Source organism: Equus przewalskii, chromosome X (genome assembly GCF_037783145.1).
Source record: "Equus przewalskii isolate Varuska chromosome X, EquPr2, whole genome shotgun sequence".
Classification (NCBI taxonomy): Eukaryota; Metazoa; Chordata; class Mammalia; order Perissodactyla; family Equidae; genus Equus; species Equus przewalskii.
Window position 1 is genome coordinate 12,489,600 of NC_091863.1, and position 21,637 is coordinate 12,511,236.

At 41.3% G+C, this 21,637-nt stretch overlaps 1 protein-coding gene across 10 annotated transcripts in view; it reads right to left on the reverse strand.

Moving 5' to 3' along the window:
- Positions 1–715: 715 nt before the first annotated feature.
- Positions 716–21,637, reverse strand: part of CTPS2 (CTP synthase 2) — an 89,574-nt gene continuing 68,652 nt past the window's right edge. For all 10 annotated transcript variants that reach the window (XR_011535823.1, XR_011535825.1, XR_011535824.1 and 7 more), the window contains 4 exons: positions 20,649–20,745; positions 15,530–15,674; positions 2,662–2,772; positions 716–1,669 (listed from right to left, as the gene is read on the reverse strand). Coding sequence is in view for 7 of the 10 variants with exons in the window: in XM_070603780.1 (XP_070459881.1) it covers positions 2,703–2,772; positions 15,530–15,674; positions 20,649–20,745 (312 nt within the window). In the remaining 3 variants the exon portion in view is untranslated. The remainder of the gene's footprint in view (positions 1,670–2,661; positions 2,773–15,529; positions 15,675–20,648; positions 20,746–21,637) is intronic.

The following is a 21,637-nucleotide window of genomic DNA, read 5'->3' on the forward strand; positions in this document are numbered from 1 at the left end:
CTCTGGCTATGTGACTTTGCAGTTTTCTGAAAGATAATTTTTTTTTTTGAGGAAGATTAGCCCTGAGCTAACATCCACCACCAATCCTCCTATTTTGCTGAGGAAGACTGGCCCTGAGCTAACATCCGTGCCCATCTTCCTCTACTTTATATGTGGGATGCCGCCCACAGCATGGCTTGACAAGTGGTGCCATGTCCACACCCAGGATTCGAACTGGCAAACCCTGGGCCATGGAAGCAGAGCATGCAAACTTAACCACTATGCCACGGGGCTGGCCCCATGAAAGATAATTCTTAATCACTCTATTGATAAGATGTGGGGTCACTTAAACTAGTCCTGGAGGGGCCTGCAATTACAAAGTCAGGAAGCATACTGGATGAGAATGTTGTATAACAGGGCCAGGACTGGGCAGGTGAGGGAGGCGCAGGGCTGGATCCTGTCTTTATATTAAAATACAATATTTTGTTCATTGTGAACTTTTTAATTAATTTTTTAAAATACTGCATTAAAATATTACTGATGCTTTCTTAAAAAGTTAAACAGAATTACCATATGACCCAGCGATTCCACTCCTAGGTATAAACCCAAAAGAATTAAAAACAGGTATTCAAACAAATATTTGCACATGAATGTACACAGCAGCATTATTCATAATAGCCGAAAGGTGGAAACAACCCAAACGTCCATCGACTGATGAGCAATAAACAAACTGTGGTAGATACATACAATGGAATTTTATTCAGTCATAAAAAAGAATGAAGTACAGATACATCCTACAACAAGGATGAACCTTGAAAACATTATACTAAGTGAAAGAAGCCAGACACAAAAGGCTACATATTGTACGATTCCACTTATATGAAATATCCACAATAGGCAAATTCATAGAAATAGAAAGGAGATTAGCAGTTTCCAGGGGCTGGGAGGAGGGAGGAAAGGGGAGTGACTGCCAACAGGTATGGGGATTTATTTTGGAGTGCTGGAAATGTTTTGGAAATAGATAAAGGTGGTGGTTGCACAGCACTGTGAATGTACCTAATGCTGCTGAATTGTTCACTTTAAAATGATTAATTCTATGTTATGTGAATTTCACCTCAATTAAAAAATATACATATTACTGATCTTGATTCCTGAGTTTTTTATGCCCCCTTAAATTCTGTACCTGAGGTGAGGGCCTTATTTGCCAACCCCAGTCTTAGACCTGTTTAATTTTACTTTTAACTAGAAATAAACAGGGTGAGAAATTGAAATAAGCTTGGGGAGCACAGAAATCTGTGGTTGAGTTCCAGGTAACAGAATGAGTCATTTTTGACTCAAAATTAGTTATCGCATGTGCCCTGCCACCCTTTCCACACGGCACAGCGAAGGCTCAGTTACCCCGATCCTTGCTCACCACCTGCACATCACGATACATAGGACGAAACACGAACACGTTTTCTCCCCAGTGAGGGTGTTGGGAAAGTTTAATCAGCTACAGAAATTGGTGAGAAGCGAAGGCCACCTCTAGAGGAAAAGGGAAACTACCCCTTTGGTTCTGGTTCATGGAAGGACGTATTATTAGCTTCCCTTCGAGGCTTTACAATCCCACGTTTGGTGGAGAAGACAGTGATTAAGAGTGTGGTGATTTCTTCAGACACTTCCTTCATCTTGGCTTCAAGGACTTCAGATCCTTAAAAAAACCAAGAACATCAGCATCAGCGACATCAGAAACTGAGCAATGTAAGTCTTTCAAATACCTCCAGCTAATCTTTGCACCATTTTGGTCTGCTCCTAAAGGTCTCCATGTTTGAGGCAAACCTAGACACAGATACGCTTTCCCTGGTGAACACGAATATTCTGCCCCTCAGTGAAATATGAAGAGAGCTCACACTGGAGCAATGAACTCTTTACAAATTTTCCAAAAGCTGCTGTCCCTGCTCGAGAGAGCAGCTCATCCATCTCAGGGCCCACTATAACCCTAGGGTTGTCCCAGGCAGTATCTGCCTCTGAGCTTGGATGTGATAAAGCCATCCAGGCTGCTCTCCTCTCTAGTAAAGCCTAATAGAGCCTCAGGGAAAATAAGCTGCCCTCGGAAGCCAAGCCAGTCTCAGCATCTCCCTACGAAGAAAGAAAATACTACAAATCCAAGGAAATCTGCTTTTCCATGAGTGACCTAGACCAGGGGTCAGCAAACTATTTTTATAAATAAAGTTTTATTGGGACACAACCGTGCCCATTTCTTTATGTATTGTCTATGACTGCTTTCCTTCTACAATGGCAGAGTGGAGCAGTTGCAACAGAGATGGCAGGGCCCACAAAGCCTAAAATATTTACCATCTGGCCCTTTATGGAAAAAGTTTGCTGACCCCTGACCTAGACTATTACAACTCTAACCATTACAGCCTCCAGGTATACATTTATCGGGCCACTTATAGATTTATTCCTGGCCTCAGGTGCTTTCCATTTTTCCCATGCTAACAGCTAAGTGCCAGCCTTCTCAGGTGCATTCCAGTTTCCCAAAAGCGTGACCGGCCGTCAAGTCTACCCTGCTAACTATACCAGTCAAACAGGAGCAGCCCGGGGGGAGCAGGATCCTGCGAGACAGGTCCTGTAATGCTTGCTTCTACCCCAAGACGACAGCTTGACTGTAAAATAAACAAGAACTTCAAGAGTCCACCTTACCCTCTCAGGCAATCCCTGTTATTCCAAGTCATGTATTGGTTTCAGCTTATTTCCAACTCAGCTATCCGTGGCTCTGAAAAGCTGTCATCACTGGCATCACTGTACCTATCACTAGATGAAAAGAGGAACTCACTTAGTAAGGTGTAAAAAAACCCTGGATAATTATTCTATTTACAATCCTGCACACTTTCCATAATTAACCCCCACTCACAGAAAAGACTCTGGGATACTCTATTATCACTTTCTAGTTACCATAGGAAGATGTTAGTCCAACCACACCCAATGGTCATCTTCTTTTGTCAGAGGAGTGGATCACTTGCTTTCAATCTTAAAGATTTTTTTTTTAATTTTTCCTTTTTCTCCCCAAAGACCCCCGGTACATAGTTGTATTTTTTCAGTTGTGGGTCCTTCTAGTTGTGGCATATGGGATGCCGCCTCAGCATGACCTGACAAGCAGTGCCATGTCTGTGCCCAGGATCCGAACTGGCGAAACCCTGGGCCGCCGAAGCGGAGCGTGTGAACTTAACCACTCAGCCATGGGACCGGCCCCACTTGCTTTGAATGTTAAACTGAAAGTAACTTATTCAGAAAATGTATAAAAGCATTTCAATTTAGATTAAATCTGTAATTTTCTGAAGATCACTGATCATTTCTAAAGTTCGACAAAAGCCTTGAAAGCAGATTGCTCCTGCCCCTCTTACCTATTGTTTGCTTTCTACTAGAGGTGTTATGTTAATAAATTAAGTTGAAATGAAAGCCTGACCTGCTGGATTCATTTATTTTCTGTGAATCTACTCTTGTCACACTAGGGCCCAAAGCTCAGTCCATCTGAGGTTGAACATCACTTAGTCCTACTCCTGCCGATCTCAATTCGTTGTCAAGTGCAATGACATAGCAGAAAAGAGTACCTGGATACTCAGAGTTTTTTCATTTTTCACCCTTCCGACGACAACTGTTTCCTTTAGCGACACGAAAGGACTAGAGAACAGCGAGAATAGCTGCATAGCCCCTGATTACGTTAGTCAAACACTATCCTTTTTGTTCAGCAGCAGGCTGGATTTTGCTTCTGTGTTTAAGGACCACAGCAGCTCCCTAGATAGCACCATTATAGAGAAGCTGGTGATCCACAGTCAGCAAACTCCGCAGGGATACTGAACTTGGTGGTCATTAGAACTAAGACATGCGTGTTGGCTCAAGACCCAGAAAACACCCAGTAGTGCACATAAAAAATGTTAATGTACTCTCTAAACTCGCCTTGAAATCCTATCCGCTTCAGATCATATCTCCACTACAATTTACAGGTCAGCAGCATGAAAGTTTTCCATTCCAACAAACATTCTCATAGATCCAAGGATTTGAGAAATAATTATGCTATTTTCAAATTGGAAACTTTATGGGATGCTCTGACTACCTCGAGTCACATCTAGTATTCAAAACAGGACCGCTTATTGACATAGATGTCACCATGTTGAGTGCCCTTAGAAATACACCCTCTCCATGAGACAGCCCTACATTTGTACTTTTGCTCCGAGCTGTGTGTTCAGTTCAGGGTTCCTCTTGCTCAACTCCATATAAGTCAGCAAGTTGATGAACTCCAGAGTTCTACTGATCTATGGGATAACATTGCCAGCAAGTAAGTACTTTATGCCTGATCCATCTCTAGCCTTGGCCAAGTTTTTGCTGACTTGTAGCAATAGAAATCTGAATTCCATAACAGGTGAAAATCCCCTTTTTTTAAGGGAGGAGAGGGAACAGTTGGAGGAATCTATGCTGACAAGTTAGAAAACCAAGATTTACTCTAAACATATTAAGTATCACTAATTACGTAAACAAAATAATAAAAGACAACCTTATTCTCCTCCCTGTCTTTTGGACAAAATACCGGGGTCGGGGGGCTAGAGTACGGAGATAGAAGAGTAAGAATTGGCAGAAAAGACATGTTAGATAAACATATAAATCAACATATCCTTAAAACTAATCAAGTAGAAGATACCTCCTAGTTAGATTCTAGTCAGTGAAATCACTTCTGTTACAAAAGGGTTTCCAATAAAGAAAACACAGGAATAACTTAAGAATATTTAAAAAGAACGCCCCCAAAAGTTGATATATCCTTATTCATGCACTTACACTACACAAATACAGAATCCTTCCTGGTTCCACGCAACATTTCCCATCATAGAACTAGCAACGAAAGAGGATTTGGAAGTTGTAGTCAACTCCCTATCTGAGAAGAAATGAAGGTCCAGGGTGTTCAGCTGATTCACGGGGCACAAAGCCCATTCGAGGTGGGGCCAGAATCCCCATAAGGTTAACCCAGGCCACAAGCTCAAGTCCAAGCTGCCCTGCAGTGGGCCAACAGGGCCCACAGGGCATGTCTCCTGATACCACAAGTGAGAAGGCCCGAAGGGCCAAGGGCATTCCATTTCCTCAGGCATCCAGATTTTATACCTGGTTTCTTCCCCACCTCGGAGCCCTGGAAGAGTAGGATGGGTCCACATCTGCCCCCTCATACTCCTGGTTGTACTATTTACCAGCCATGTACCTTTGGACTGGTCATTTGACTCCTGAGAGTCTAGGAAAAAAGCAGTAATAATACCTACAACCTCACCAAAATGGTATGAGGGCTGAAAGAGAATATACAAATGTGCTCTGAAAACTATATACAAATATAAGCTGTTGCTATTTAGGGGAGTTACATATTCATAATATGGTATCTCTCAAAAAGTCATGGAACTATACAGAGAAGCCATGAAAACCGCCAAGTGCATGATTTTCAGAATTGTTTCCTGTACCAGGAGAAATTCCTTACCCCCATTAGCAAGTTGACTTGAGTGGGTCTATTTCTAACCTAATGGCTCTCATTTCCTGTCTGATGGCTATCTGCCTCAAATTCTGCCAACACATCAAAATGGCACAGGCTGACTCTAACAAAGTGAGGTTTGGCCCGAGTTTACTCACCTCCAAGGCAAATGACTGAGTTCACTAATTTTCTTTCATATGTGTCAGGGGCTGGTGGTAGGACAATTAAATAAACCATGACACTCAGGAACAGAATTATCAAAATAGACATTGCTGCTAAACTTGCTGATTTTACGACATTCGTGTGCCGGCAAAAAACAGCTGCTAGACTCAAATGTGGATCATTATCTGCATGCAGAACAGCAGTGGCTCCTGCACATTCAGGAAAATGTGGACGCTATTCTGTGCCGCATATGACTTAGGGTTCATTTTTGTTTCACACAGAACAGACTTAAAGAAGTCATAAGGTATACTTATCTGGGTATATCGTCACTTAATTTGAGACATCTCAGCTCTATCTTAAGACTAACCTGTCTTTTTAAATAATCTTTTCTGTACACACACACATACACATGTGCATGCATACACGTGTGCACGTGGACATACACGTTTCTCTATGGGGACAGTTATTAGATATTAGGGTCTTGCATGTTAAACTTTATGAAATGCCACAGAATACAGACCCATTCATGTGTGTCTTGTTATATTTGAGGAGGGGAAAGTTTTAAACTTGCACTGTCCAGTATGGTAGCCACAAGCCACAGTGGCTATCTAAATTTAAATCAATTAAAATCAAACAAAATTGAAAATTTCATTCCTCATTCGAACACATGGAGCCACACTTCAAGTGCTCAATAGCCATGTGTAGTTGGTGACTGTCATATTGGATGGTGCATCTTATAGGACATTTCTACACTGCAGAAAGTTCTACTGGATAGCACTGATTTAAAAACAAATGAATAATGATTTAAAAAAGCAAATCATCATCACCATGCAACAGTCCTCCTTGTTACTTTCTAAAAAGGGGTTTTTTTTAAGGTCTGGATGTCTACAGTTAATTAAAATCACAGCAAATCTCTCTCGTGCATGCATGTGCCCCCCAAATAATGGAAGCATCCTTTAAAAACATTTTTTACTGTACTACTTACAAGACAAAACCCAAATCAGCAGCAGCAACGCATGAGAATCGCTTTCCTTACAACCCTGGCTTGACTTGCAACACTTGACAGCAACAGTCTACACATGGTTCTTTGACAAACAAAAGGCGCCTTTCATCATAGTCAAGTTTGTTTGTCAAAGACTTCTAGTTCCTAATAAATTCCCAATATAAGAAAACATATATTCCAAGGCGCCAGGGTAAGGGTACAGCAATGCCTCATATAGCCCACCTTTTATGCTGCCCCAGGGACAGCTGTTAAACCATTTCTTCTCCATTAACAGAAAGAGGTGGTTGGAATTAAATTTTTTTTTAACGGCATACTTAGGATTCCCAGCATGCACGAGTTCCTACAATACTTTATGTCAAAATCCATTTCATGTGGAAAAAGCATGTTTTAAAACAGGTTGCCATGCACACAGTTTTCCCCAAAGCATTTTTACCACTGTACTTACTTCCTTCTCAAAGGGCCCCTGGAAGCCGTAAAATATAAGAGCAATGGGAAAAAATTTAGTATGCTTTGAATGAATTTTGCATTGAATACTAAACAGTAGAATTACAACCCCAGCAGGGCATTAAAAGCACAATAATCTATATTACTATTAACTCTGTTCCTGGCCGGAACCACGTCATCAGCACCGCAGTGAACCGCGACGATCAATAAAGAGCACCTTGTGACCAACATTTAATCCTCTAGGGAAGATATATTCAAATGTGGTTTACTAGCTGTACTTTACCAGAAAAAGTCTCAAGGTATGGAGCTGGAGTCAAACAATCACAGAGGGGGAGCTGTTTTAAAAGATGTTTAAAAGAACTGTTAATAAGAAAGCAAAAAAGAATTGGTTTTTTCCAGTTCATTTTTGCATGAAATGTAATAAAGGGGGAAAAGTGTATTCTTCTATCAGCTTAAAGTTTACAAAGCACCATCTCAACGTTCCTCACAGCATCCCTAAAGGATGAAGGTCCTGAGGTTTAGGAGTGGGGCTTGGAAAAGATTACCCAGTAAGTGGCAGACCCAGAAATTAAATCCACAGCACCCGCTCTACTCATCCCCGCTGTCCCCAGTGAAATAAAATATTTGCACCATAAATTGCAAGAATGGCTCCTGGCAGCATCAACCATGCAGCTATTGCGGCCCAGGGCAGGCCACCCCCAAATATCCCAGAAGAGCATATTGATTATTTTGAATTAAAGTTACTTGAGAAACAAACAGGGCATTCAGACCCTCCTCTCTCTGTTCCCTCTGAAAGCGGGAAATCCCTCTCCCCTGGGGAAGGCGCTCTCCCTGCGTCCTTATCACCAGAGCTGAGGGATTCCAGGCGAGAAGGCTGCAGAAACAAACCTTGCTAATTTACTACCTCAAGCCTGGGCTCTGTGTCAATTCCTCGCTAATTATGTACCTCAAACCTAGGTTTCTTTGTCCTGTTGTTCCTCACAAATTTATCATTTCTTTGTGTAAAAGATATCTATACTGCCTGCTTTGTTCACTCTCCGAGCATCATTTTCATGATTCTCCTGTGTGCACATATTAAAACGGGTTTTTCTCCTGTTAATCTGGTCTTGTGTCAATTTTATTATTAGTCCACTCATAAGAACACAAGAGGGGATTTTCCCCCTCCCCAACACAGCCCAAAGGTAAAAAAATAAGCAAGGTGATTGTGAGTTTAAAACAGCGCTGGAAAATGAACATCAGATTCACGCAGGAGAAAAAGAGTATTTTACTCTCCTTGTCAAAGAGAAAGAGCCACTCAATGGCATAAGTATGCCTTAGAGGGAGGAATGCACACTCTATAATCAATAGAGGGGCCACTCCCACCTCCGATGCCCACCGTCAGTAATGATTCGGCGAACTAGCATCCTAACAGGATATAGATCAGTACTCCCCTCTTGCTAAGCAATTCAGGCGTGTGTATCAAGAGCCAAGAGAGGGGTGTGAGCCGAGGCAAAGGCATTAAAACCCTCTGGGGAGATCAGGGGACTGCAAGCTGTTCCGTGTGGCTTTGTGTGCATTTTATCCTGTAAGTCAAGGGAAGCCATTGAGAGTTTTAAGCTCCACAATAATGTAGGAAGATTACCCTGCCAGCAGAGATGGATTGAGGGAGGGAAGCTGGAGGCATAGAGACCAGGTAGGAGGCTTTGCAGTAGGCAAGAGATGAAGGCGACTGGAACTCAGGTCAAATTAATAATAATAACAGCAGCAGCAGCATCATCATAATTCCCATTTAACTTCCTACCATAGACCAGGCACTGTGCTAAGGACTTTACATTTAATACAAAACTGAATCTTCATTACTACCATGTGAAGTGGGTACTAGTACCAACCCCTTTTTATAAAGAAACTGATGCGCAGAAGAGTGAGATCACAGCCAGCTGGGAAAGAAAGAGCTAGGTTTGAACTCAGCAGCTCCCACCTCCAGAGTCTCGTGCTAAGGCCCAGACCACACTCCTTGCAGTGCAGAAGAAGATATGGGGAAGGCGAGTGGACTCCAACACCAGGAATCTCCAGGACGTGCTGACTGTGAGAGATGGAGGGAGAGAGGAGGAATCTGAGCTTACTCGTAGGAGTCCAGCCAGGTGTGCGGATGATGTGGATGGTGGTACGGCTGGCAGGAAGATGTTTATCTGGATTAGGCACAACCCTGGGAACCTGGGGGCAGCCCTGGGCTGCGGCCATCGAAGAGAGAACAAGCTATAAGGCAGCATTTCCCACATTGCTGGGGCTGTACACGGCCCCGTCGTTTCTTAGCTGGGGGTCTGTATCTGAGGCCCCCTAGAAGAAGGTCGTTGGATGGGGGGCTTCAGGATGTGAACTCCAGGAAACAACACCAAATTGGTATGTGTGTGCAGTCTTCCAGGAAGTGGGTCCAGAGCTTTCATCACATTCTCTGAAGGTGATTTGTCAGCCCCAAAAAGTAGAGAACCATTATACTATCCGATGAAGCCCCAGGACAGGGAATGTGTTCGTATCAACTAGCACTTGATTCTCTCATGCCCAGCAGAGTGGTTGGGATAGAATACGCTTTAATACATGCAGTGCATTGAGTGAGTGCTGGGGTATGCAGCCATTAAATATTATGAGCATCATGCAACTTGGAAAAATGCATACGAGGTGTTAAGCTCAAAAGACAGGCTTTGTAATTAATAAAGAATCTGTGGTGATGCTTTAAGAACATGTGGATATCCTGTTTCCCACAACCTTTCACGCAGTGGTTTTGGCATCCGCTAATGATCCTCATTTGACTCAGTTATTACATCAGGGGTTGCTTCTACATTTTTAACTGACCTTTTTTAAAAAAAGCTTCTTAGTATCATTATGGAATTTTAAAAAATGTAAATGTGTTATAATCCAATACTGTTATTATTCTTTTTGATGTTCAAATTGTCCAAAATGAGGCCGGCGGGAGCCCTTTCAAGCTGACTTCTTTGACTTTATACAAAACCTCCCCACTGGTTTTTTAGCTCTTCCTTCCTAGAAGTCCAGCAATATGTGCCAGGCTCACCTTCTACTTCCCCTGCCCCAGTCCTGGAATCAACCATTTCTTCCAGGAGCCCTAGTTCATCTCAGTGGGGAATGGTATTTTAGAAACAAAAATGGAAGAAAATATTCCTTTACAAGAGATATTCAGACAGTCACGACCCTAACCAGGTGATTAACTTAATCAGCATCACCCACAGCGGGACAAAAAAGGGAATGTGAGGTGCCTATGTGGCTCCTATGTGTACTTACAAAATGCACCACAGCCCCAAAGAACTATTCTTCAAAAAATCTCTAACCTGATTCTAATCATGAGAAAACAATCAGATGAGTTCAGATTCTGGTCATTTCTACAAGACAACTGGCCTGGACTCTGTAAAAATCAATGTTATGAAAAACTAAAAAAGACAGGGTGATTTATCCAGATTAAAAGAAACTAAGGAACCACAACCAAATGAACCTTGAATGGATCATTGACTACATTTTTTATTTTAAAAAAAGCTAAAAAGACATTTGGGGATAAATTTAAATACGGACTGGATATTAAATGATATCATTAAATTAACCTTAATTTTCTTAAGGTGTGATAATGATATAGGAAACGGGTGATGAAGCATTTAGGGGTGAAGTGCTATGATGTTTTGCAACTTACTTATATGTGGTTCAGAAATAAGTTTATACAGAGAGAGAAGCAAATGTGATAAAATGGAAACAATGGATGAATCTAGGTGAAAGGTATACAAAAATTCACTGTACTATTCTTTCATCTTTTCTGTAGGCTTGAAAGTTTCCAAAATAAAAGAGTTGGAGAAAAAAATACATATATACACAGACACACTCACTATTATAATTACAACCATGAAAAGTGTCATATATGGATACAGAATAAAGACGAAGGAAATACTCAAATATGAGCACGGTGACTGCGTTAGGCTGGAGAATTTATGGGTCCTTTTTTTGTATTTTCCCAATTTTCTAAAATGCTGCATCTAGAAGTCAACAGAAAACAAAATCTTCCCAGGCTGGAAGCCCAGGATGTCACTTAAAAGGAAAACACCAATAGTTGCCGAAGAAAGACCAAAGACGACGGTGAATGAATGGGCGCTTTCTCTCCCTGACTGCTGCCAGGATTCAAAAATAAAAAGGGAGGGGGAAGAGTAAGCGCGAAGGAGAGAATGGACTTATGTCCTAGGAGCTCTAAAGGGATCAGGAAATGGAAGGAAACGGCTCCGGGTATGTTTTTCCTGTAAGGACCCTCTGATTATAAAGTAGTTTCAACTTTTGAATTTGGTCTGAAACAGTCCAGCAAAAACAGTGAATCACCCAGTAACTTCCCTCTTGTTGTTTCTGTACCAGCCTGCCTCCTGTTTTGCCACAAAAAGATGATTTTTCTGCACAAGAGATAGAGATTGGGTGGAGACGTGGAATCCAAGAACCTAAAAGCTAGGATAAAACGCTGCTCAAATGTCTTAAGATTCCAGTTCTATACTTTAAAAACATGTTTCCCTGCTGACTGAACCCCATGTAAGTTCTTGCTTTCCAACAGAGAACTGAGTACTGTCTAAGCAAGAGAGTTTTACTCTGACCTGACAAATGGGCATGATGAATGCCAGCATCATAAAGACTGGAAATTACTCCTAAACTTGGTATATAGTGAGCGCACCTACAAGCCTTGAAGGCAGTCATGGAGATGCACGTGCTGAAAAACAGCTTAGGAACTTTAGACTTTGAGCCCTCTTCTGTTTCCAGGTGCTTAAAAATGGAAGTCTGGACAGAGATCATGTGCTTTGTCACAATTACAAGCACCTTTGTATATTCTATTTAGAATAAGTCTCAAAATTTTTTTCTCACAATTACACGAAGCAGTCTCATTCCATTATATGCCAGCAAGACCATGCAAATTTGTGGTTGACTTTTATACATGGGACAAATTATCTTTAGATACCAGGGGAGAGATATCAGCAAAGAATTACAAAGATTTATTTAATGGGCCATAATTATATTTATTTATTCTAAAAAATGGTTTATTAGACTCGTGCAAAAGAGTTAACACAGCAGGCCTGCTATCTTTGGAAGGGGCTGCTGGCAGGGAACTTGGCTTTCAGAACGTTTTCTCCATTACTAACTGATAAGGTCATTTTGCTGGGCCTAGGCTGTTTGTACACACAATGTGATTTATAACGAACACTTGCTTTCCTCCTGGGAGTCTGGAATTTGGATGGTTGCTAGGTAGAGAATGCCTATGTGACCAGCCCCCAATAAAAACCCTAAATTCTGAGTCTCCAATGGGCTTCTCTAGGCATACACATCACAGACGTGTTGCTGCGTTTTCACTGCTGGAGGGAGGGTGAGCTCCGTGTGACTTCTCACAGGAGAGACGGAGCATAGGAAACCTGCAAATAGATTTCACCAGACTCCTCTTATCCCTCTTCCCCTTACCAATCCAGCTGTGTATGCTTACTCTGTCACTGTGATAAATTTTAGCCGTGGGTACAACTATATTCTGATTTCTTTTAGTGAATCATTGAATACGTGTAGGTGATCTTGGGGGACCTCCAAAACCAAGACTCTTAGTTTGATTTTGCAAGTACTTTTGAGTAGCTTATAAAAGCCTAAAAAATACTATCCTAAATCTATTGTGCATCTTGAACTGACCACAAGTCTAAAACCCGGTGGAACTGGTCTTCATAACTCCTGCCATTCTGTAGAGAGCGAGGTAGCTAGGAATTTAACTCATCAGCTCCAGATCCCAAAATAATATTCTTACTGCAACTTCCCAGGCACTAAAAGATAAATGTTCTCCACAGGGCAGAATGCAGGGGTTACAGCTCAGGTGCACTTGCTCAAGGCCAAGGATTTTTTACATTCTGGGCTTTAAAGACATCAGCTGCACATGTGCCATACAGTTAACTATCACCAGCCAATTTCTGGGAGAGGAAGTCATTATTCTAGTGTTCATATTCCTTGTCACATTTGTTTAGGGTTGATTGCAGATAGTAATCTTGTTTGACAGAAATACGGTCCCAACTCAGCCCACATTAGAGCCCGGCCATCAAAGCAGTCATGCTTTGCTTTTCAGTGCTCACTAACGCCATGAAGCCAGGCAGGGAGGAGGTGAAATGCAAGGTTCCTCTGGAATCCTAGTGTCTGTCACCAGATTAATACAGGGTCACCATTCTTAGTTGGAAAACCCGCTACAAGGTGTCAAGATTAAACTAAACTATGTCCATCCTCCCATGCTACCTACATTTATTACTTTAATGGGTAATAAACAAGCCCCGCGTGCTAGGGAGCTGGGGAGATAAAGATGAATAAGATGCTGGTTGCTCTTAAGGAATACATAGGAATTCTTTGACCACAGCGGAAGCCTGCTAGTCAGCTGCAATTCCAATACCAACATCAGAGTTTTGTTAAAAGGTCTTTCCTTCTCTCCAAGACACACTGTGTCTTGCTCAGGAGTCACTAGCAAGCAGTCACTTTTCTCAGAAACTACCTGTGAGCTTTACCCAGAGACTACCAGCCCCATGCAGGAATCAGCAGGCCATTCAGCACAGAGGTGGGCAGGCCACATAAACCAGACACCATCTGTATATTAGTTGATGCTTGCAAACAACCAGATAGTTAGGCGTGAATTATTATGCATGAGTTATTTCTCCCAGCCATCTAACTTGCTCCACTGTCACCCTCCTTTCATGTGTGAACACCTGAAATAATGGAGACGATAAAGTGGCTGAGAAGGGTCACAGCACACATCCAACATGGGACCACACTAGAATTTCCCATCTGCTGTGTAAGCCATGTAGCCTCAGAACACAGGAAGCTCATTTTCATAGGAAACCTCATGCAGAATCACCCCACATGAGCCAGAAGTGTTGGAGCTGCTCAGGTGAAGCAGGGAAGAGCCTGGAGCCCCTCCAGCCCGCTCCTCAGGAAGCTCAGCTCCGCAAGGCACAGTGTGAAAACCAGTGCACTGGTTCAAGAATGCAAGGAGTGATCATTAATTCAGTAAGACGCCCGACATGCAAAATATGTAAAGCTATTCCCATATGTACGCAAGATTAAAGGAAATGCTAGAAAGCCTTGAGCTTCTCCTAGCAAGTAATGTTGCAAACAAGCAGGCTTGTTAACACAAGCATACACAAACACACCATGTACTGATCCTGGCAGTCCTTAATTGCAATATCGCAAGAGTTATCTGCTAGGATGAGCGTCCATCATGGTAATCTTCTAAACAACATATATCTAGTTATTGTGGTAATAACCCCTACCTATGTCCATGATTCTGGCTGGTTCCTCCCACTTTTAAAGTTATTACACACACTATTCTTGGATGAGAAGAAGTAAAGATATAAATTCTCCCCAAACTAGTATTTAAATGTAAAAAATATTTAATGAAAATCCCTCAGGGATTTTTTATTCGAACTTGATTTTTAAAAAATCATTGTATAATTCATCTAGAACAGCAAAATACATTTTTTAAAGTGTTAAATAATAATGGGATTGGGTAGATAAGGACTTGATTTACCATAATGCTATGATAATGAAAAGGGTGATAAGGGTTCAGAAATAAGAGAGGAAATCATCAATGGAACAAAATAGAAATCCCTGGAACAAATCAAAATTACTCAACTTACTAACAAATGGGGTGAGGGAGAGCCAGATCCCTACCTCACACACTACACCAACAATAAAGCCCATATAGAGTACAGATTTCAACTATGAAATTGAAACCATAAAAGTGCTAGTGGAAAACAAATGGGTTATTATTTCTATCATCTTTTGATAGGGAAAGACTTTAGGCATGATACTAAAGGCAGAATCCATAAAAGATAGATTTATGGACTGTCCATAAAAGATATATATATTTATGAAAGACTACATAAATTTAAAAAATACATAAACAAGGACTACATAAAGTCCTTATTTTAAACTCTTTAGGGAAAATAAAACCTACCATTAACAACTCAGAAGAAAAACAAAATCATTTTGAAAAAATATTTGCAATCTAACAAAGGATTAACGTCCTTTATATCTAAAGAGCTTACCAATCATTAAGAAACAGGATATAATAGCAAAAGGAAAAATAGGGCAAAGGATATGCACAGGCTATTCATAAAACAAAGAGCCAATAAACATATAAAATATTCATATATATTTACTAATCAAAGAGTCAACAAAAGAAAATCCCATTTTTCACTACCAAAATGACAAAAATTTCTAAAATAATGCCCAGCATCAGCATGATTTGGAAAGCTGACATGTTACAGTTGTAGATACGATTAAATCATTTTCACTAAGAGAAAAAATTATGCTTGCTAAGAGGGGAAAAAAATCATTCTTCACTTTAAAAAATCCTATAATGATATTAAACTTTATGAGAAACTTAAGATGTTGATAACTGCATCTTGGGTTGTTGCTAAGAGCAGTAAGCTAATTACCTGGAAGACAGCTTGCATCCCTGTTGCAAGTAGGCATTCAGGTTCCCAGTTGCTGCAAGTAACAGTCCCAGGTATGGAGGGGAAGGCTTCATTGGCCTAGAAGAAAACTCGGGATGGAATTGGACACCAACAAAATAGGGATGATCTGAAATGAGAACAATCACGATGCAATTGAAGCAGACAAACATAAGAACTGCTTGAAAGGTCTTCTTACCTTTGAATAAGAAAACTCATTAAATGGTAAGATGATTACTTAACTTGTTATCATCATAGCCAGTTACTTTCATGATCCATCTCCGCAGCAGAATCTCAAATTGCAAAACACATCTCACTTATTAAGAGATTGGGCATTTTATTTGTGGAAGGTGTTAGCCAAGTTAAGGAAAAATTTTTGAAAAGCAAGATGAATTCTGCTTTCCCAGAATTTGAAGGTCCTTGGTATCCCTCACACTTTAGGCTGACAGGAGATCATTCTTCTCTTAGATGGCTTCAGGCCATTTCTCACAAGGTCTTCTCCTTTCCCAAGGGAAGGGTACCTTTGGGAATGCAGCAAGTAAGCTGCTTTTCTAGTCACAGCTTTAAATTGGATATTAATCCTAGATAGTACCATGAAACTGAACCGGCACACATATTTCAGCCTATGCCAACTTATCCTTTGTGATGAAGAGTCTTTGAGTGATAAAAGGATGGCCTTTCAACATATTAATGGTGGTTATGGCTCACGGTGGTGAGAGTTCAAGATATTTTTCTTTTTTTCCTTACACTTTTCTGCATCATGTGAACTTTTACAATGAGCACATACTACTTAGATTATCAGGAGGAAAAATTAAGCTATTTTCATAGTGAGGGTTGAAAGAAGCCCCTATATGAGCAATTCCAGTTCTCCTACATTTAATAGGAACAGAAAAGTAGCTTTTCCCTGGTATCTGTAATCTCCTGTTTTGGAATGCTAAAAACTAAAAGGACAACATTTCCAAATCTGGGTAGAAATTTTCTAGGATTACACATTCCTTCTCCCAATCTCAAAAACTACGTTTATTTCCAGATTAGGAAGCAACTCCTACTCAGAGATTGGGCAACTCTCTAATCCCATAATTACTACAGTACAGAGCATAGTCAATGTGCCATATTCTCTATTTTGAAATCATTTTAATTGATATATATATCAATCTGAAGATGACAAAATGTAAGTTTTATAGAGAGAAGTAAATATAACTTTAAACCTTTCAATGAGACGCTTTATCAAATGATCTAAAAATCAAGTATGGAATTCAAAATCACAAATCCCCATCACTTACCATTGGAGACCCAAGGCTAATGCTACAGTAGGGAGGAAATGATGACTGAACAGAAATATCCACTCTCCTAAGGTTATCATTTAAAGTTTTGCTACACCAAATGATAGCCCCTAGCCACATGTGGCTATTTAAATTCTTTCAAATTAATTGAGCATGTTTCAAGTGCTTAATAGCCACAAATAGCTAGTGGCTACCATATTGAATAGGACAGAATAGCTCTGTCATGCCAGCATGCTCTATTGGACAGCTGAGTCCAGAAAAACCCAGTGTAGAAATCCTCTACATCACATCTGGGAAGAAGCCTTCTTGAATTAGAGGGGCACTCGGATATGAAAGCTTGACGAAGGGAATGCCACCTTCTCCCAGGAACATATCCCCTCAAGAAAAGAAGAGATATCATCCACACTTAGAAAAGAAACTAAGTAATGTAGCTTTAAATTTAGGATGCAATGAATCTTACGCAGCACAGCATCTAGGGATGTCTTTGAAAGAAGCAGACAGTAATTGTGCTTTTGTACCACTACAAACAGAAGCTGAGCAATGGATCATGTCATAGCCAGGGACAGAATATTTGAATAATGGACCATTGCTCCGAATCACTTTATCAAAAAACTTCCCTATGCCAATATGAGGAAAGAGACTAAAATGTTTTTATTTTGATGATATTCCATTAGTCAGACAAAGTATCTTTGAAATAATGCTCTTAATTGCTTTGAACCAAATTCTGGCGTTATACTAATCTCAAGTTTTGTTGTTCCTTTTAGAACTCCTTTAGCAACGTAGAGATTTGTGGGTATGCTTCTAAGGGGTAGCTAAGATCAAAATCTTCTGGGGAATTGTCCTTAATAAAATGAATTCCCTTGCAGTCAGCTTTTAAAAATCGCAAGGTTTTACAGGGGCTCTCATTTCCTTTACAACCCACGTGAAATTTGAAAGTGTCAATGGGAATCTAAGTGCTTGAGATGAAAGAGGCTTCTAAGTATTTGCTGACAATAATGAGAGCCAGGAGAATTAGAAGAGAATCGGTACTTGAACAAAGTAAACAGATAGTAATCTGCTTAAGAAATTCTCTGCCCTCTCACATGCCAGAAAGACTTGAGACTTCAACACCAAGCAGTGCTCCACACTATAAAAATTCGAAATGATGAGCATTTCCATCAGAAAGACTATAGGAAATACATTTTCATATTCTAATTCAAAACTTGAGGCACGATTAATAATCTTAGGCGGAATGTCCAGTGGAAACAATAGGAACAATAACATCCCACAGGGGTGGTGGCAGAAGGAGGTGATGACCTGGCTTGGCTCCAGCCCTGCCGGTGACTAACTGGATGGCCCTGGGTGGGTTACTCAACCTCTCTACACTCTAGTCTCCTCTGTAAAGTTGGAATAATATCACCTGCCTTGTGAGTTACATAAGACACGTGGAGTCCCTAGCAAGGGACTAGTGAATGCACACTCAGTGTCCATTGCTTCCCTTCTTTCAGGATCCAGGTAACATGTTACTGTATTCAAAGAAGCCTTTTCCAACTTCAGTTCTCCTCCCTGCTCAGGACTCCTGAAGTGCCTGAACAGATTAGAGACAGAAAGGGAAAAGGACAGAGAAAGGGAATCTGAAGTAGAGAACAGACATGGGCTAAGATGAAAAAAAGAGGTAGGAAAGTTAGAAAAGTAAGTAGTCCAGGTTATCTGGAGCCTAAAGCATACAGGTTGAAAAGGCAGGTGCTGGAAAATTATACTACCATTTTTAGAGTTTCCTGTACACACTAAGCATTCAATGGGAGTGCTTTATCCAACAAATTAGTGTCACATGGACTGTACAATCAGAGCCCTGTCATCGTCAGCAGGAACTGGAGAGGGGAGAGCCTGCAGGCAGAAAGGAGCTCGAGAACTAGGCTGGGTTGGAGTCGCTATGCGTGGGGACCAGGGTGACAGGAATGGGAATGCAATCCCAAAGCTGGCCTATCTTTCCAGAGACGGAATTTACAGGACTTGACAACTGATTACGAGTTGGGGGTATGATGGGGAAGAAGAGCTAAATAAGTCCAATTTCAAGGCTGATAGTCTAGGACAGTGGTTCCCAACCAGGGGCAAATGTGCCCCTCAGGGACATTTGGCAATGTCTGGAGATGTTCTGGGGTGTTGCAACTCGGGTGGGGGGTGCTACTAGCATCAAGTGGGTAGAGACCGGGGATGCTGCCAAACCTCCTACAGTGCACAGGACAGCCCCCACCACAAAGAATGATCCCCCTCCAAATGTCAGTGGTGGTGAGGGCAAGAAACCCTGGACAAGGAGATGGATGACAACAGGAACCGTCAGGAGGAAGAACCACTTTGGAGATCATGTAAATTTAGTTTTAAATAAGTTGAGTTGGAAGTGCTAGGAGAATATCCATATAGACAAACAAGTCAAGCAGGCACCTGACAATGTTGAGTTCAAGTTAGTTAAATGAAGCGCGTGTGTGTGGGTCTAGAACAGGGCTTGGCAAACATTTCTCCAAAGGGCCAAGTAGTAAATAATGTTAGGCTTTGGGGGCCATAAGGTCTCTTTCCCAACTACTACTCATTGCCATTGTAGCATAAAAGCAGCCACAGACAATACACAAATGAAGGAGTGTAATTGTGCTCCAATAAAACTACTTATGGACACTAAAATTTCATATAATTTTCATGTGTCACAAATCTTATAATTTCTTTATTTTTTTAACCATTTAAAAATGGAAAAGTCAGGGGCTGGCCCCGTGGCCGAGTGGTTGGGTTCGCGCGCTCCGCTGCAGGCGGCCCAGGGTTTCATTGGTTCGAATCCTGGGTGCGGACATGGCACTGCTCATCAAGCCATGCTGAGGCAGCGTCCCACATGCCACAACTAGAAGGACCCACAATGAATAACACACAATTAAGTGCTGGGAGGCTTTGGGGAGAAAAAGGGGGAAAAAAATAAAATGTTAAAAAAAAATGGAAAAGTCATTCTTAGCTCATGAGCTGTACGAAAATGGTCAGCAGACTGAATTCGGCCCACAGGCCTTTGTTTGCCCACCCCTGGGCTAGAATGTCAAGAGAAAGAGCTGGAATCAGCTGGCAGCCTGGGCTTACTGTGTCTTTGCAGCTCTGAATGAGAACACTGCCCTCCGTCTCATCAATAATAGATGTATGGTTTGTGCCTATGCTCTGCGGGTGTCCCAGCCCAGACACAAACAACTTCTTTGGTGGCCTTCCTCAACAGAAGTCCGATCCCTTTGTGCTCTGTTTGGTCTTACTAAGAACTTGTCCAAGTGCAGAAATTAGTGTCCACAAGTTTAACGCCTGGCTCAGGCTTGACAACGGAGCAGGAGCAATAGGAAAAGGCAGATGCCCCATGGAATGAGGGGCCAGGTCTCACACGCAACACCAGTCACCAGTAGTGAGGAGGGCACTGGGCCACTCTTCCTCAAAGGAGGGAGAAAGCAGGGTGCTACTCATCAGGGGGCCACCTGCCTTTCCCAGAGCACCTAGCCTAGGGGCTAGCAAGAAGAGAAGCCCCAGAACGGGATGGTTAAGAAACATCCTACCGGGAGGACTGGGAGGCTCAGAACAATATAGCATTTTATGGTAGGTTCACACTAACAGACCGCAAAATGGTTAGGATTATAAGCGGTCTGTTTTTTCTTGCACTGTATATTTAGTGCATATTATTTATATTTAGCTGCATATTTATTTCAAAGGAGAGAGGAAAATAAAGAGAACAAACAAAATGAGTCTCAAGTTATATCTTTGTATGTCTACAGTCGACAAAATGACGTTAACTCATCACGAAAATTTCCAGAAATGAAGAGCCCACTTACTCGCCAGTTCAATGATTTCCATCCTCTCCCCATCGACATCCTGACCTACAAAACTTAAGTCGTTCTGCTCAAGTTGGTGGATCAGGCTAGGGTTCACCTGGAAAAACAAGAAATTGTCTTTGGGCAGCAGAGCAATACAGACATATCAGCTTAGGAAAATGTCCTCCACCAACTGCGTGGATTTTCAGTGATGTTCTAACTAGCAGTTAATTTCCACATTCAACCTCCAAAGTCTATTTTTAAACTCATGATGAACCTGAGATGGAAAGGCTAATCACAGCCTCTAAATCTTCCAGGCCCACTTTCTCTCACCCAAAAATGAGATTCAAAAAGTAGGACTGTGACACAGATATTCTGACTTGGAACCTTGAGACTAGCTATTTATAGCTGTCGTCATATTTGCTTCTTCCCTTGAGTTATGTGTAATTAATTATCTCTTCCCAAATCACAAATCTGCTTGAGGATTGAAACTCTCTTATTTCCCTTGTGACTAACCCCAAATGCTTTCTTCATATATAGCTACATAAAAGCTCTAAAGAGAAGCTTGGTGCAATTTTTCTACTAAAATATTGGTTATAGATGACAACTTGATGACCTGGCTCAAACCCCTTGCCTCACTCATTTCATCGCTAGCCTTTTCCCAAACTTTTCAGCCTCTCCTTCACAGAAAGCACTTCCTCAGCTAACACCAAAATGGTGTCCCACTTGTCCTCAATCTTAACCCCATACGCTTTTATTTTATTTTTTAACTTTAGGCTAGTTGTCATAATTTGCAATTATTTTCCTTTTTTTTAAACAGCTTTACTGAGATATAATTCACATACCATACAATTCACCCGCTAAAAGTGTACAACTCAATGGTTTTTAGTATATTCACAGAGGATTTCAACCATCACCACAATCAATCCAAAAATATACCCTATACCCTCTAATCAACATCCCCCAATCCCCTCATCATCACTCCTTCCCCAAGCCCTAGACAACCACTA